This window comes from Anastrepha obliqua, chromosome 5 (genome assembly GCF_027943255.1).
Source record: "Anastrepha obliqua isolate idAnaObli1 chromosome 5, idAnaObli1_1.0, whole genome shotgun sequence".
NCBI classification, from domain to species: domain Eukaryota; kingdom Metazoa; phylum Arthropoda; class Insecta; order Diptera; family Tephritidae; genus Anastrepha; species Anastrepha obliqua.
Window position 1 is genome coordinate 95,509,978 of NC_072896.1, and position 16,842 is coordinate 95,526,819.

Consider the following 16,842-nt stretch of genomic DNA (forward strand, 5'->3'; position numbering starts at 1 on the left):
AATGAGGGACGGCACGATGAATTTAAAGGGCTCGGAGTGCATACTAAAGTACCTGGCAGAAATAGAGTTAAAAGACATTCTCTAAATCCTTAAAGGGACTCAAAAGATCTGAAAGAGGCAGTGATATATCATAAACAATAATAACAACAAAGTAAATATTTATGTTAACATGTCTAAAATTTACTAAGAAAAATAAAAATAAGTGCATTCGAATAAAGACTTGATGGTCTACGTAGATGTTTTAATAAAAAAAAAAATATCGCACTCCGGCACTCGTCTAAGTGGAAACATTCGAACTGATTTTATTTGCACAGCATTTCTATTTCAGGCACCTGCCTTGAAGTGCCTGTCCACTTCACTACAACATCTATCTTTATTCATTTCCAACGTACTTCAGTTGGGTTTAAATAGCCTCGAATCGCTGGCCAATACATCAGTTTCATTTGTGCTTGCAAAAAGTGAAAATTTACCAAAACATGAAAACTATCGTGATTATTTTAGTGGCCTTGTGCAGCTGTTTGCTGTTGCACACCACCGTAGCTCTTCCTGTCGACGATTCAGTTGAGGTCGGCGGTGTTATTGTCATTGACCCAGTGGCCGCTGAGGAGCCAGAAGAGAAACCAGAACAGAGCAAGGAGAGCAGCCAGAATATTGTCATCGATGCATCCATTCAATCCACCGCTCACATTGAAGTCCCTCAGTCAGTTGCAGAGCAGTTGATTAAGGCTATGGTTGAAGCTTTCGAGAAGATGAGTATTTCTGGTGAAGTCACTGTTCAAAGTCACGTTTCCGTGCCTGAAGAGAAGAATGCCGTTGAGGAAGGTGAACTGCAAAGTCGCAGCTTGTTGGGTACTTGTAGCATTTCTCAAAGTCTCTGCAATACCCATTGCATTTTGATTGGATACCGTAGTGGATATTGCAACTCACGATCCACTTGCGTATGCCGTTAGTTTTATCGAACAATTGGATGCATGTGTATGAATGGACTTGTATTTACACTCGTCTATATGAAAATACATACATTGGATTGAAATTTGATTATATCGATAGAACGGCATTTAATGCCTTATTAAAAAAAAATATATAAAAAAATATTAGTTCCAACGCAAATTAGCAGTGTTTGAATATTATATTTTGATGTATTCCAATTTCAGAAAAGAAACGAAAGTAACTATTACCATAAAAATACTATTCAGTAAGAAATATTTCTTCTGTGTCCGATAAGCTACAATTTTATCTTGCCCTCCCTCCTCTAGTGTTGGGTGTGCGTCATGTTACTGTGTGAAGGATCTTACCATTTTATGTTACCTCTAAACCGCAAGTATGTAATTGTTATCCAGAGAAGTATTCAAAACTGATGAAGAGAATGACAAATGTACCGTACCATACTAAACTCCAAAGGGCCGTTTCCAATGCATTTTTAAGTTTGGAACCAGTTCCGTTGTGTACTGCACCGTACCGCACCGTACCATACCGTACAGTGCTGCACTGCACAATACTCCAATATATATTATGTGTTTATAATGACACTTGTTATCATTTTCATGCTTCGAAACGCATACCAAATCTCGTAGTAAAAAAAAGAAAAAATCTTAAAACCCACACAACCCTATTAATCTTAATTCAATTACAGTCAAATATAGCTCATTTGACGCAAAATTAAATTTACTATAACAGTAGTGTACTAAAAAAATTCCTCAATATCGGATAATATCGTAAAAATCATGTCAAAGTCGAAAAAATAGAGAAAAAATTAAAAAATTCCAAATACTTCCGTCTACAGTCTCGTCAGTTGTCATTTCAGAAAAATTGTCAACACACTGTCAAAAAGGCTTGTTTTTGTTCTTTCGAACTAAAAAAGCAAATTCGAAATCGGATGGAAATTGGCGAAGTTAGGAGTGATTCTTCACATCAACCTACTGAAAAACGGTTTTATGGCCATAACATGAGATTTTGGGGGTGTATTGGAAATTTCTGCTATACCATTTTTTTTAGTATTTCTATAGCCACAGGTTGTGCTAGGTCTCCATAAAAGTATATTTAATTTTTTTTTTTTTGTCACACAGTGTTATTTGATAGTTCACAGCGAACCCGGTAGTTTCGGGTAATATAAAGAGTTTTTTAATAGGTATGCATTGTTTTTGAAATCTCACATTAACTATTTTGTTATTTTCCTTAATTTATAAGAAAAGTTTACAAACATTTAAATTTTGAAGATCAGTTCATCAAATAATTACTATCTGGTCAAAAATATCGAATTGGAAAAAAAATATTTTGAGTGCTGGAAATCTTTATTTTGATCTTTACCTACTCCATTGCTTGTATGTTTGTAAACTGCAGCTGCCAAGTTCACAAGTGTCAAATACGGTTGACGTATGGCGCCATTTGCAAAAATTATAAGTCTTATGATAGAGGGACTAATTTTTAAATTTTCATTCGAAATTTTTCCACTAGAAGTGTAACCAAATAAAAAGGTCATAAATTTAATTTGGAAAATTACTTTTATTCAATTCAAAGTAAAAAAAAGGTGTAAGTAATAAAAAATTAAGAATTAATTCACCTTGATCGATATGACCACCTTTTGCCTTGACTATGGCCTTGAGACGGTCCAAAAACGAATCACAAGCTGCCCGAATGTGACTTGTAGGTATTTTGGCCCACTCGCGGGCAATGGCTTTTTTCAGCGCCTCCCTCGAGACTGGTGAATCTTTTAGTTTGGACCTTGCTCTCCAAAATGGCCCAAAGAGAATAATACATACGTCTGCCACCGAAATGTTTGTCTGCCAACGACTTCAAAGCAACCTCAAGAATACTTTCCCGATAATTTTTCGCATTTACCTTTACGCCAGGCTCGATGAAAATGATTGGAGAGCACCCATCGGCGGTTACAGCGGCCCAAATCATTACCTATGGCGCGTGCTGCCTCCTGGTGGCCAATAGATGACTCAAATTCTCGTATGAACGGTCGGTCAAATAAACCTTTTCGCTTATAAGCCTACTCGTTTGTAACGAGTAATGGTGCGATAAACAAACACTTTTTTTACATTAAGCTGCTCGAGCTCATGAATAATCGCAAATTTAATACAATCACACTATTACGTTTGAAATCCATTACGGATTTTCTTTTTTCGCGTTTAGTCTCTTGCAAAATACTTCCGCGCGTTTATAAACAATACTCTGGACTGACATTTAGCCAACTAATAGTCAGCTGATGCTGGGCGAGCGGTCTGAAGTTGGTTACATTTTGAGTGCCGGACCCTGTAGATAACCCTTCAAACGATTGGGCCATTCAGCTATTGCAGCACGCACGGTTTCCATGGATATGCTCGAACCAAAGATTGTTTGAGAATCTCCAAATTTCTGTGAGGTCTTCGACAGGCCGTGCCCTCCAATTCTGACCACAAACTCTAGTCCAATGGATTCAGATCTCTACATCAAGACGGCCAATCTTCTGCGGCTATGAACCCAGGATTATTGTTTTTTAGCCACTGTTTGGTGGTGTTTGCTTTATGGGCTGGAGCAGAATCTTGCTGGAAGATCCAATGCTCGCCATTGAAGAGAGCACTGCTCAACAGCTTCACCATGCCTTCTTAGACATCCTTCTGGTAAATTTTTGCCCCGGCCTTAACCCCTTTCTCGCAGAAATGAAAAGATGTAACACCTTTACAAGACACTCCCCACCCAACCATTATGGAGGCTGGATGGTGGCTACGCTGAACTCTTGGAACAACATTTTTTACGTCTTTAGAAGTTTTAGCATAGATTTGGTCATTTTCAGCTTATAAAAAACTTTTTCTATAGTGAAAATTGTCTCATCTGTGAGTTTAATTTTCTTCAAGCGCGTTGTCAAAAAATGACCAGCTGAGCGACGGAAGGCTTTCATGTAAGGATAATCTCTAATTAGTCTTGACACGGCCCTGATCGATCTTTATTTTTATCTTTATCTTTATCTCTATTTTTTTTCTTTATCTTTATCGTTATCGTTATCTTTATCTTTATCTTTATCTTTATCTTTATCTTTATCTTTATCTTTATCTTTATCTTTATCTTTATCTTTATCTTTATCTTTATCTTTATCTTTATCTTTATCTTTATCTTTATCTTTATCTTTATCTTTATCTTTATCTTTATCTTTATCTTTATCTTTATCTTTATCTTTATCTTTATCTTTATCTTTATCTTTATCTTTATCTTTATCTTTATATTTATCTTTATCTTTATCTTTATCTTTATCTTTATCTTTATCTTTATCTTTATCTTTATCTTTATCTTTATCTTTATCTTTATCTTTATCTTTATCTTTATCTTTATCTTTATCTTTATCTTTATCTCTATCTCTATCTCTATCGCTATCTCTATTTTAATCTTAATCTTTATCTTTATCTCTATATCTATCTCTATCTCTATCGCTATCTCTATCTTAATCTTTATCTTTATCTTTATCTTTATCTTTATATTTATCTCTATATCTATCTGTATCTGTATCTGTATCTGTATCTCTATCTCTCTCTCTCTCTCTCTCTCTATTTCTATCTCTATCTCTCTCTCTATCTATTTCTATCTCTATCTTTATCTTTATCTTTATCCCTATCTCTATCTTTATCTTTATGTTTATCTTTATCTTTGTCTTCATCTTTATCTCTCTCTCTATCTGTATCTCTATCTCTCCTTATCTTTCTCTATCTTCTGTGTCACCGTATTTATATTCACCATTTCCCTGCTTTTAAACATTTAAATTTACTTTCATCTTTACTTAAATATTTATATTTATTCTTGTACTTTTATTTCATTTTCATTTTTGCTTTTATCCTTTTCTTCATCTTTGTCTCCATCCTAAATTTTATTCTTAAATTACAACTTAAGTCATTTTAGTGTCAAATTTAGCGTCAATATTAAAACATACATTTAGGAGCCATAAGGCATAACTGTTTATTCAAGCTTTCTTCGAACAAGTTTTTACTCTCAACTTATTTAACTGAAGAGGGAAGCGGAAGAGACAGCAAGAGAAATATTAATCAGCTGCTAACAATATACATCCCCATTTACTGTTTGTTTCCTGGTTTTCTTTTTTTTGTTTTTGTGTTACCTACTATTCTTTCATTTCACTCATTCATGACTAAGGTACATATTACGTGCCTTGAATGTAAACAAATAACAGATACTCGAATGCGGTCGGTCTTCCTTATTTTCTGCTGCACACATTCTTCACTAATCGGAAAGACACCCTTATCAGTTGTTTTCCACCCTTTTTGGATTGGGTTACCTAACACCCATACCATTTAGGCCGACTCTTGATTGCGCAGCAGCAAATCTGAGTTCAAGACCACCGATTCTTGGCGAAGCCAAGTGAGGCAGAGTATAGCACAACGGCATTAAGAAAGCACTAAACGTCAATCTAACAACACAACTGTGAACATTAAGTTTTTCTTCTAATTTCGCCTATTGTATTTCATTCCAAAGTTTTTCGCTTTTTAAATATATTACAAAATATCAAACTAACAAAAACAGAATAAATAAAAAACAAGCAACAACCGCACAAAAGTAACTGATTTAAGAAAATAAACGAAGAGAATATGCAATGCATTCACCTATAAACACTTTCGAACTAAACGAGCGGCTACTGACCACAGTACAGACGGGCAACTTTCATGGTGTGCTCGATTGTCTGATGGAGGGTGCCAGGGCAACCATTGTGTCCACTATTTGCGGACGCACAGCTGTTGGCACTGCGGCGCTGGTTGGTGATGCCGAGATTCTCGAGCTGTTAATACAATCCTGTGAAGAACCTGACTTGGATATATTTAACAGAAGTGAGTATTTGTGTCTGTGTGTGTGTGTATGTACATATATTGCAACATATATGTATATGTACGTATAGAAAAAATCGATATGTGTATCAAGTAGCCCATGCCACTCATCAAGCCAATGAATTGTTGCATATATTTATTTGTTCACATCGCAGTGGCGATTGAACGGGTGGAAGCTAGAATTCATAAGGAGCCCACCACTAATCCGTTGTGATGATGTGCGCTCTGGAGTACTACAATATGGTTTCTCAGCACCTAATAAGGATTTACATATAATCCACCATTCACTCAAGAAGACAAAGAAATAGAAGAAAACTTATGAATTTTAAAGGTCGCAAAAGGTTTTTTCTAGAAAATAAAGTATCCTTAGGTGGGCTCGAAGTCAATATGTACAAAATGTATAAATTTCCTTTTCTTTGCTCTGGTCCTAATAACACTTACGGCCGAATTTCTTCTCCAGTTCGGAGTGCGTGACTTGATGTTGTCTGGCAAATGTAGGAGGCAAAGTTGTATGTGTCCACGAAACGGCAAATGGCAGAAATGCATTGAGGGGAGATGTTTTCTACTATTTTGATATTTTGCATTTGTGATGCGACAGAAACATTCTAACGTGGGTTTCATGCTGTTGGCAGCGTTACTAATGACCATAAATGCCGGCTACTAAAAACGATAACAAAAGTCAGTAATATTTCTGATAATAAAATAACCGGTAACGTGGAAAATAAATTCGTTAATCCAAAATTAATCCGTACTTAGGTTAGAATTTTCGCCAAGAGTAGTTAAGCCGATTTAGGAAAGACAGAAAAAAACATTATTGCGATCCAGTGCAGAATTTCAATGGCTTTTAACAATAATGCAAATTTTTTAGTTATCGCCATAGTTTGAATTTGTTAACAACGCAAAATTGAGATGCTTGTGTAAAATGACAAACAGTGGTATTGCACTAATTCTAGTAGAAATGAGAATGACTTCTTTGATGGGCTTTTATGGACAATTTTTTGATAAATCGCTCAAGTAACACAAGAACAGTGCACTCGAGTCTTTGGAACCAGTATTGAAATCAATAATAGCGGTCGGCCGCCGTGGCCGAATGGGTTGGTGCGTGACTACCATTCGGAATTCAGAGAGTGAACGTCGGTTCGAATCCCGGTGAAAGATCAAAAAATTAAGGAAAAGTTTTTTCTAAAAGCGGTCGCCCCTCGGCAGGCAATGGCAAACCTCCGAGTGTATTTCTGCCATGAAAAAGCTCCTCATAATAATGTTTGCCGTTCGGAGTCGGCTTGAAACTGTAGGTCCCTCCATTTGTGGAACAACATCAAGACGCACACCACAAATAGGAAGAGGAGCTCGGCCAAACACCCAAAAAGGGTGTACGCGCCAATTATATATATATATACCAGGTGTATAAGCTTAAATCCGCTGTTTTTTAGTAAAAAAATAAAACCCATTTTTTTTATAGAAAGCAAAAAAATAATTTATTCAAAGTATTTGCCCTCGCTAGCTATACATTTTTCCCATCTCTCGGGCAATTTGTGTATACCACGCCAAAAGAATTCTTCATCTTTCGAGGCGAACCACTCGTCAAGCCATTTCCGGACGTCTTCGTACGAATCGAAGTGCTGTTCGGCGAGCGCGTGACCCATCGATGAAAACAGATGATAGTCCGAAGGGGCCAGGTCTGGTGAATAAGCGGGATGAGGTAGCACCTCCCAATTGATTGTCTCCAAGTAGTTTTGGACCATTCTTGACGTGTGCGATGGGGCGTTGTCGTGGAGGAAAATCAGCTTCTCATGTCTTTGTTCACGCAAAGCAAGGCGCAATTTGATGAGTTGTTGGTGGTAGCGATGAGAATTAACAGTTTCACCAGGTTTCAACAGCTCATAGTAAACGACACCCTGCTGATCCCACCAAACGCACAGCATCGTCTTGCGTCCAAAGCGATTAGGTCTTGATGAAGAAGTTGATGGTTGGCCGGGATCGACCCATGATTTTTTTCGTTTAGGATTCTCGAAGTATATCCACTTTTCATCGCTAGTCACCACAAGATGCAGGAACGACTTTCTTTTATGCCTAGCCAGCAAGATTTCGCATGTGTTTTGGCGTCGCTCCATCTGTCTATCGTTCAATTCATGGGGTACCCATTTTCCGACTTTTCGGACCTTTCCCATGGCACGTAAACGCATGGAAATGGCTGGTTGAGTGACACCTAACTGCTCGGCAAGCATTTTTTGCGATTGGGTATCGTCCTCATCCAAAAGAGCCTGCAATTCATGGTCCTCAACTTTTCTGGGCCGATTTTCACGCTTCTTGTCACTCAAGTCAAAATGGTCGTCTTTGAACCGACGAAACCAGTCTCTGCAAGTTGTTTCCGATAATGCACTGTCACCATAGGCCTCCACAAGCATTCGATGCGATTCGGCAGCCGATTTCTTCAAATTAAAGCAAAAAAGTAGAGCTTCCCGCAAATGCTCTTTTTTTGGCACAAAATTAGACTTGATAACGCAAGGAAAAAGTGTGTTGCTGTATGAAATCACTGATGATGTGCAGTGATTGATGTAAACAGGTGTCGTACCCATGCAAAAAAAAATATGGCATTTCTATGGTAACTTGATATGCTCACTAACGCCATCTACGAGCAATCAGGGGATTTAAGCTTATACACCGTGTACGGAGTAAGCTACTGAACTGTAAATAATGATCAGACGAACAACAACAGCATTTCATATGTGTGCGTGAGAAAGATATATGGACTTTTACTGCGGAAGATTAATGGCGAGCAGCACACCCTACATTACCGGAAGAGCTATGGCTTTATTGAAAACAAGATTTTTTATAGAGACATTTCACGCTTTGTGAGGTGAATTAGTCTCTAGATGGATTAGTTTAGGATCGTGAGACTATTTTTTGGTGGCCTTCGTAGCCAAGTGGGTTTGTATGTGACTGCTATTCGGTTGCCTCGAGTTCGAAAAACCCACAGTGGCCAACCTCTGAGTGTATTTCTGCTATGAAAAAGCTCCTCATAAAATTAATCTGGCATTCGGAGGCGCTATAAACCTGTTGGTCTCCCCATTTGCGGAACAACATCAAGACACTGACACAAATTGGAGAAAGAGCTTGGTCAAACACCCAAAAAAGAGAATACGTGCGAAGCCACGAACCACGGAAGGTTTCAAAACCATTTACCGTCATTTGAATGATGGCATGAAATAAAGTACTTACTGAAATCCCTTAGATTAGGTTGTTGTTGTTGTTGTTTTAACAGAATAGGTAGCCCTGTCTGTGTAGGCATATCAAATTAGATTAGGTAGACCTGGCTGGCTGAAAGCCATCACCTATTGGTCCTTAGTGGTACCACCCTATGGAGCTTGACTCTTACGTTTCTTTGTAGTAGGCTCTTTGTAATAAGCCTGCGTCTTTTGTAAATCATTCTAATCCCTCATATTGTAGAGCTCCTAAATATTTCATTCGGGTTGTAGCTAATACAGGGCAAGAACATAGAAGGTGTTCAAGAGTTTCCCTCTCTTATAGTTCATTGCAAAATCTACAGCTATCATTGTTTGCAATTCCCATCTTGTATGCGTGTGCCGCTAACAAATTGTGGCCTGTTAGTATACCTACGATAGTTCTGCTTTTCTTTCTAGACAGGGCTAGTACGAATCTGGCGCCTGTTTATCCATGTTTTCATGTCCGCAGCGATGTCATTGCAACTGAAGTCCCTTACTTTCCCTTCATATCATGTTGTGAGGGCATTTAGGAATACTTTGTTTGGTAAATTGGACAGAAATTAGAGCAGGCGTCAATCGCGAGCGCGAAAAATAGAGTTTATTCTTAAGCAGATGGGTAGGTGAAATGGTTCAAGTACCCTTCTGGTACGCTCCAAGTACCACGGAAGCACCGTTTTGATAACATTATGAGACGCCCAACAGGCAGATATCTACAGCCAACCAGAACTGTTGATGTAATGTAGAGGATTTATTGCATTTAGGTTGGCGCACCGTCGAAGAAAGGAACACCCAGTGACCTTAATCGTCTAGCTGCTAAGCCCGAAGATTTACAGAGAAAGTGCTTAGTAGTCTCCTTCTCTGAAAGTTCCCAGCTTCTGCAATGGGGGTGAAATGGTAACCCCAGATTTTCCGCATATGTTCCAATTGTCCAATGACCGGTAAACATTGCTATGAGTTTGGATATTGAATGGCGTGGAGTCTCCAGAACTTTCTGAGTGCTCCATCTATTGTACTGGGGCCAACGGGTTTTCGAAATAGCACACGAAGAAATGGAGCTCCATCTTTTCAGCGCTTTTCTAAGAAGTGAGTTGTGCAATTCCTCTTCAATAACAGTCAGTTCTGCTTGGGAAATAAGTCGTTGATTTTATTCCTGTTGTAAAGTATGGCCTAGGACTTTTAGCATTGTTCTTTGACTTGCATGGATATTTTTTCATTCGCTTTATTTCTATTAAACGGATGTTATTAACATCATAAACTTTCTTCTCTTTATATTCTTATATCATTGCATTCTGTTTTTTTTTTCTTTCATCGACTAGACCGTTCAAACTCGTTTGGCGAAATGGAAACGGAGTGCACCCCAGATGGTATGGATAATCTAGAATGGGAGGATGAATTCATTGAAAATTGCAACGATTGTGATCAAAGTGGTGCAGAAGATGTCGCCCAGGATGCCGAGGACACTTCCCTCTACTACTATTATGCCAAAACGTTCGAACGTACCGGTGCCATTATCACCCGCATGAATGAGCCCTACGCAATGTCGCCTACTTGTGGCCACCAACAGGATACTCATCGGGTAGATGCTCTTCTGATGACACCTCTGCACTATGCGGCCGCATGTGGGCATGTGGAGTGTGTGCGTATACTGATTTCGCATGGCGCAACATTAGATGCAGTCAATAGTGATGGCTATACACCACTGCACGTGGGCGTGGCATATGCTGAAGTTGCGCACCTGCTTCTCAAACATGGTGCTAATCCGAATTTAAAAACACTCAACACGGGCGAGACACCTTTACACTTGGCCATAAGGAATCATTCTTCGGCAGTGGTAAAATTATTCGGCCACATTTGTAGGTTAATTACATTGTTTTTTTTTTTACAAAAAAATACGCTTATCTTTTAAGGCCAATATTATATTGCAAACGAATGCGAATATCAACGAAACGGATGACATCGATCAGACGCCACTGATGTGCGCCATTATCACTGATCTGGATAGCGTTGCGGTCACACTTATCGAACGCGGCGCTCGCATCAATTTGCAGGACAAGGAGGGTCGCAGCGCTCTTTACTATGCCGTACTGCAGAACAACGTGCCACTTACCATACGATTGTTGCAGCGGGGCGCTCGCCGCATCACTTCCCATTACCTGCTGCATCATTGCGTGCGTCACAACATGTCCGACATGGCAGAGACGTTGATAAGTCACGGTGACAGCTTGAATGTGCGCAACAAAGATGGCGTTACGCCCATTCTACTTGCGATACTCAGCCAGAAGACCGACATGCTGGAGTTATTGTTGCGTGTGGCTGCCGTGCAGCAATCGCAAGGTGCTACAATAGTCGACTGTGTGGAAAATGAGCTACTCATTGCTGTGCAATACATCGACACCGTGCAGGATTTCAAACCGATCGCCCGCATACTGTTCGCCCACAGTGAAGGCAGGTGGATGTCGGCGTCGTTTACTTCCCTTTCATGGTCGTGTTACATTCCCTATTGTCAGACGCCGTTGGCACGTGCAGTTATGCTAAACAAATTCGATATCGCTGAGTTTTTGGTCAAAGAGGGAGTGGACATATATCAGGTGTGTCGCGATCATGTGGTGAATAATTTGCGCGCCACAAGTGTTGCGGGCTGTTTGGAATTCGCCAAGTTGTTGGGTGAGCACTAGAAGCCAAAAGAGCACTATACTAGGCTATTCAATAAGTTTTGCATTTCGATGAGAAAAACACGATTTTAAGGTTTGAAATATACCTGTACTTTCAATATTCAGTATAGTTTCCTGTACCTCAATATGTGCACTTGAACGAACGAGACTCCAATTTATGAATTCCATCGCCGAAGTGAGAATTTGGGATTCCAGCAAAATACGCTTCCACAGCTGTTATGGCCTCATCATTTGATGAAAAACGCTTTCCCGCATGACTTTTTTTAGGTCTGAAAGCAGATGGAAGTCGCTAGGGGCCAAATATGGCGAATATGAAGGACGCTTCAACAACTCGAACTCTAATTCATGGATTTTAGCTATTGTTAAAATACTTTTGTGACACGGTGCGCTGTCCTGATAAAAAATAATTTTAATTCTTTTGCAAACTGGTAATTTTTTCCCGAATTTTTACGTCAGCTGCTCCAAAAGTTTCCCATAATATTCAGAATTTATTGTTTTACCAGTTTGCAAGTAATGCATACAGCAAAATTCCTGTCACATCAAAAAAAAAAAAAACGGATGCTAACGCTTCTTGGCCGATTTCTGGACACAAACCCGTGCAGAGCCGAGGAACCAGATTCACACCACTCTTTAGTCTCTGAGAAGAGACCCAAGTCTCATCCATAGTGATGAATCGACGTACAAAATCCCCTTTATCTTCTTGGAAATGCTCTAAGTGTGGCTGAGAAAGTCGCATTCGAATATATTTTTGTTCCATTGTTAGCGAATGCGGCACACATTGTGCACACAGCTTTTTGAAAGGCAATACTTCAGTCAAAATATTGCTTACACAGCGCAATCAGATGCCTAGAGCTTCTACTAACTCTCTTTCGGTCACTCGACAATTTTCCAATACGATATCCTGTATTTTTTCTACGATTTCTGGTGTTGTTTAGATCATCTTCAAGGCTTGCACAACTTCGTTTGAATTCAGCAACCCATCTGACGACTGTACTAATGATAGCGAAAAGACCTTATACACTTCCAACATTGGTTTATAAGTTTCCTTTGCTTTTAAACCTTCCAAAAATAAAAATTCAATCACTGCAGGATACTTGATTTCCTCGATTGTATCCTAAATGGCTTGTAAACAAAGAATGAATTGACAGTTTGCAATGAAACTTCGCATGCATCCATATGAAGAGTGACCAACATAACAAAACAAACAGAAAAAAAAATAGGCTAGTAACAATGTCCTCTCTTATCGCACCGCAAAACTTATTGAACAACCTGGTACATATGGAATTTTGTTTTTTAATTTGGTTCTTTTTTTTTAGTTCATGCTGATTTCAAATTCCCTTGCCTGCGCCCGCCATTCCCAAACAATTGGACCACCGAGCGTCGTCACTTCGAAATGGAAATGTTTCGCCTGTGTGGTACACCTCTATCCCTTCAATCGCTCGCTCGCATTGTGATAAGAAACCAACTTATAAGCCTACTTAATAGTTCGGTTGCTGTGAGGCAACGATATCCAACAACGAAGCGCGAGTCAAGTTTGAGGCGAATGATCAATTTATTGGGAATACCAAAGATTTTACAAAAATACTTATTCGAGTTCGATGATTGCGCATCTGTGATGAAAAACGCTTGCAATATGGATGGTGGAGGTTAGCAAGGTAATAAGTAAGGCTGTAGAATTAGTTTAAGGCAGTAGATTATACATTTATTTTAAGGTTAAATACGGCTTCAGAGTGATATTTGCATGCAAATCCAAATTATATTGCCAATATTGCCCGTGTTTATCCTCAAAAGTCTGCAAGAGTGCAAAGTTGGGCAGCCTCTAAGACTTAAGAGACTTAAGTAAATAATGGCCAACCCATTTAGATATATTTTATGGCATAATTTTGCAAATTGAAAGCAAATTGGTATTGTCGTCGTTCGTATCGTAGAATCGTTTCGAAACCTACAGTACAAAAGCCTTAAAAGCACGAATCATGGCGATGGTGACTTTTAATACCAAGCAAGCATATCCGTATGTAAAAGGGGCCCGAACAATTTAGTTATGTGTCAATTACTTTAAAATTAGCTCATTGGCTTGATCACCTCAAGAATCTTTTTAAAACAGGCATAATTATCAAAACAAAACCAATTACAAGTTATAACAAGGCAGATCTGTATATGGCTGTAGCGACAGCAAAGCTGCGCTCATGGCCTTAGACAGCTCTTCAACCACTTCAAGGGTGGCAGACATAGTGTCCTGATGTTAACAAGGCTCCCGGGACACTTGGGTATAGCGGGTAACGAGATCTCTGACTCTTTAGCCAGACTGGGCTCTGAGGCCAACTTCCTTCACTAAGCAGAGGAGACTGTAGGCAGCTGGTTGGACTGATGGCGGGCCACTTTCTATGGGCAAAGCACATGGAAAAGGTGGGCATCTCAGGCAGTGCACTCTGCCTGATACTCAGATTTCTTCGGAAGTCGGGTAGATTTAAAGAAAAATTAAAAAGGGAATCCGAGTGCAGTACAATGGATTTAATGTTGACTGAGTGCTGTATTTGCTAGTCTGTCCCGACAAAAAAAAGGCGGTTCCTTCTAATCTATGCCTATTTTGTGGTGGCAATGAAAAACTAAATGCCCAATAAAAGGTTTTTTACAATTTTAAACAATTTACGTCCATCTTTAGTTTTAAAATTTTTTAAAAGCCGGAAAAAATTTATTTTACGAAACCAAAAACTCCGAATCCTAATTATTTTGACCTTTATGATTTGCGAGTCAAGCTGCAGTAAATGGTGCCGTACCTTAGTCATAACTTTAACCATAGTAATCAGCTGCCCTGATAAACATATGGGCATCACTGAAACGATTATAGATGCCGCACCATAACGCCATAAACATAACCGTAGCCGTATCTACGTATCTATTGAATTTTGGTTTTTCCCCCTAACCGTAGGCAGCTGCGAAAGACTTTACATTTGTTTTGATATTTGCGATAAAAATTTGAGTATTAGAAATGAACGAGCAAAATTTAATTTACTTAGTGGAAAATGATCCATGTTTTTATGACGAGATGCAAATGTTGTCATTAATTCTACTTCAATATCAGCTGTTTATGGTCACGGCACGACTAATCGACAAATGCTGTAATGTTACGGCTATGGCGTTATGGCTACGGCGCCACTAATTGCAGCTTTACATTTAATTACAAACTCTGAAGCCGATTTTATGCAATTAATATTTTTGAAAATTACACAAAGTATCTACACATACAGTCCGATACATAAGAGCGTGGTCACTGTTACACGTAGATAAAAAATCAGAGCGTCCTGTTTCTTTTTCTATGACATAGAGGGCACCTTAGTCCTTCATACTTTTTGTAAAAAGTCAGCTGTCTGTCAAATTTAGTCTTCGAAATATAAGGGAAAGTCGAAGCAGTTCGTTAGCAAGTGGATACATCACTATAAAAAGGTCGGTAACGTTGATGATTTTCCTGATCGCGGAAGTGCAAGCAAAGTCTCAAAAAAGATTCTCACATTGTTTTCGAAAGATCCAACTTTGACTTTACGTGAAGCTGCTGTAAAAATTAAAGCAAAAGGTGTTGACATATCTTACGGAACGGTTCGCAGGCATTTGCTTGCCAATAAAATGAAATATCGCAGTACTTTGGAAAAACCAATGTTGAGTGCAAAACACGTTGAAAAACGAGTGAAATGGGCGAAGGAAAACTTGGACCGCGATTGGAGCAACGTAATTTTTTCTGATGAATCCTCCTTCTGGGCATTTTCGAGCATCAAATACGCCTGGACAAACTCCACCAGTAGGATACTTCAATGGACTGTTAAACACCCCGTCAAGGTCCATGTTTGGGAGTGCTTCTCAAACAAAGGTTTCGGTACTTTGTTCTTATTGACCGCGAATTTAAATGACGAAAAAATGAATAAAATATATCAAAAGGCTTTGTTACCATCTGCTAAGCAATGCTATATCAAGAAAAATGAAAGCTGGATCCTTCAAGAGGACAACGATCCGAAAGATCGGAGTCGAGCGTGTAGCGAGTGGAAGACGCAAAACGGAGTTGTCACTTTAGGTTGGTCATCTCAGTCACCGGATGCATATCCCATAGAAAATGTGTGGGCTCTGATGAAAATGCAGCTTCGCAGACGCAAGCCATGTAATTTAGATCAACTTTCTCGACAAATTCGGAAAATTTGGAGGGCTTTTCCGGTAGAATATGCAGAAAAACTAGTGAAAAGTATGCACCAACAGTGCTAGGCCATAATTGACAATGCAGGAGATTGGACTTGCTACTGAGGTATTTGCATTGAGTATTGACGACCAAATTATCAATAAATTTGCAAATTTTCGAAAAATCAATTGTTGTTATTATTTAACAGTGACCACGCTCTTATGTAACAGACCGTACATACATACAGAGGTACGTACTTATATACATATGTTGCATAACTTATAGGATTAGCATCGGCACATTTGAAGTGTTCCTTAGGTAGCCCCCTTTATTATGATATATAGAGGTACTCCAATTCAAGATTGCATTTGAAATTAAAAAAAAACAAAAAAACAAAAAACGTTAACAGAAAGTCAAGAAAATTGTTATGAAAAATGTGTGTGAGTGTGTGTGTTGTCGCACAATGGCGAATGACAAAGTTTGTTATATGCATATGAGTAAGAGGAAGAAGAGACGAAGAAAACATACATATTTATTATTATCAAAGTTTTATATATATATCAATATCAAATTTTATTAGTTTTTGAAATGCATTTATGTATTTTAAAAATGGTTTTTAAAAGTTCTCACATCATTTATATAAACTTTTAAGAAATTGAATTACAAAATACAACGTTTCGAATACAACTCAGCATACACTTGGATATTGTATTCAATATATAGGCGTATATGTAGTCATAGTAAAAGCTCAATAAGTGCAACAAACATAATTTCAACCTCAACAGATCAATAAGATTGTATGTAGCAAGTAGTTAAAAAATATATTCTAGAACATACATATACCAATAATGGAAGTTGAAAATTGAATAAAAAATAAAAATAAAAATAAAATAATAATAATAATCGCGCTCAGTTTAAATTGACATTTGTAATGCCAAATGTTCCACTCAAGCACACGAGTCAATAAAACATGAAAA

General features: G+C 38.5%; 1 protein-coding gene across 2 annotated transcripts in view; it reads left to right on the forward strand.

Moving 5' to 3' along the window:
* Window positions 1-13,900, forward strand: part of LOC129247767 (poly [ADP-ribose] polymerase tankyrase-1) — a 29,344-nt gene extending 15,444 nt beyond the window's left edge. The window contains exons 1-4 of one of the 2 annotated variants that reach the window (XM_054887057.1): window positions 5,395-5,810; window positions 10,348-10,862; window positions 10,939-11,695; window positions 13,020-13,900. In XM_054887057.1, coding sequence (XP_054743032.1) covers window positions 5,579-5,810; window positions 10,348-10,862; window positions 10,939-11,695; window positions 13,020-13,354 — 1,839 coding nt within the window. In that variant the 5' untranslated portion in view covers window positions 5,395-5,578 and the 3' untranslated portion in view covers window positions 13,355-13,900. Of the gene's footprint in view, window positions 1-5,394; window positions 5,811-10,347; window positions 10,863-10,938; window positions 11,696-13,019 lie in introns of those variants that run through there. The other variant, XM_054887058.1, reaches the window with a different exon arrangement.
* The last annotated feature ends 2,942 nt before the right edge of the window (window positions 13,901-16,842 follow it).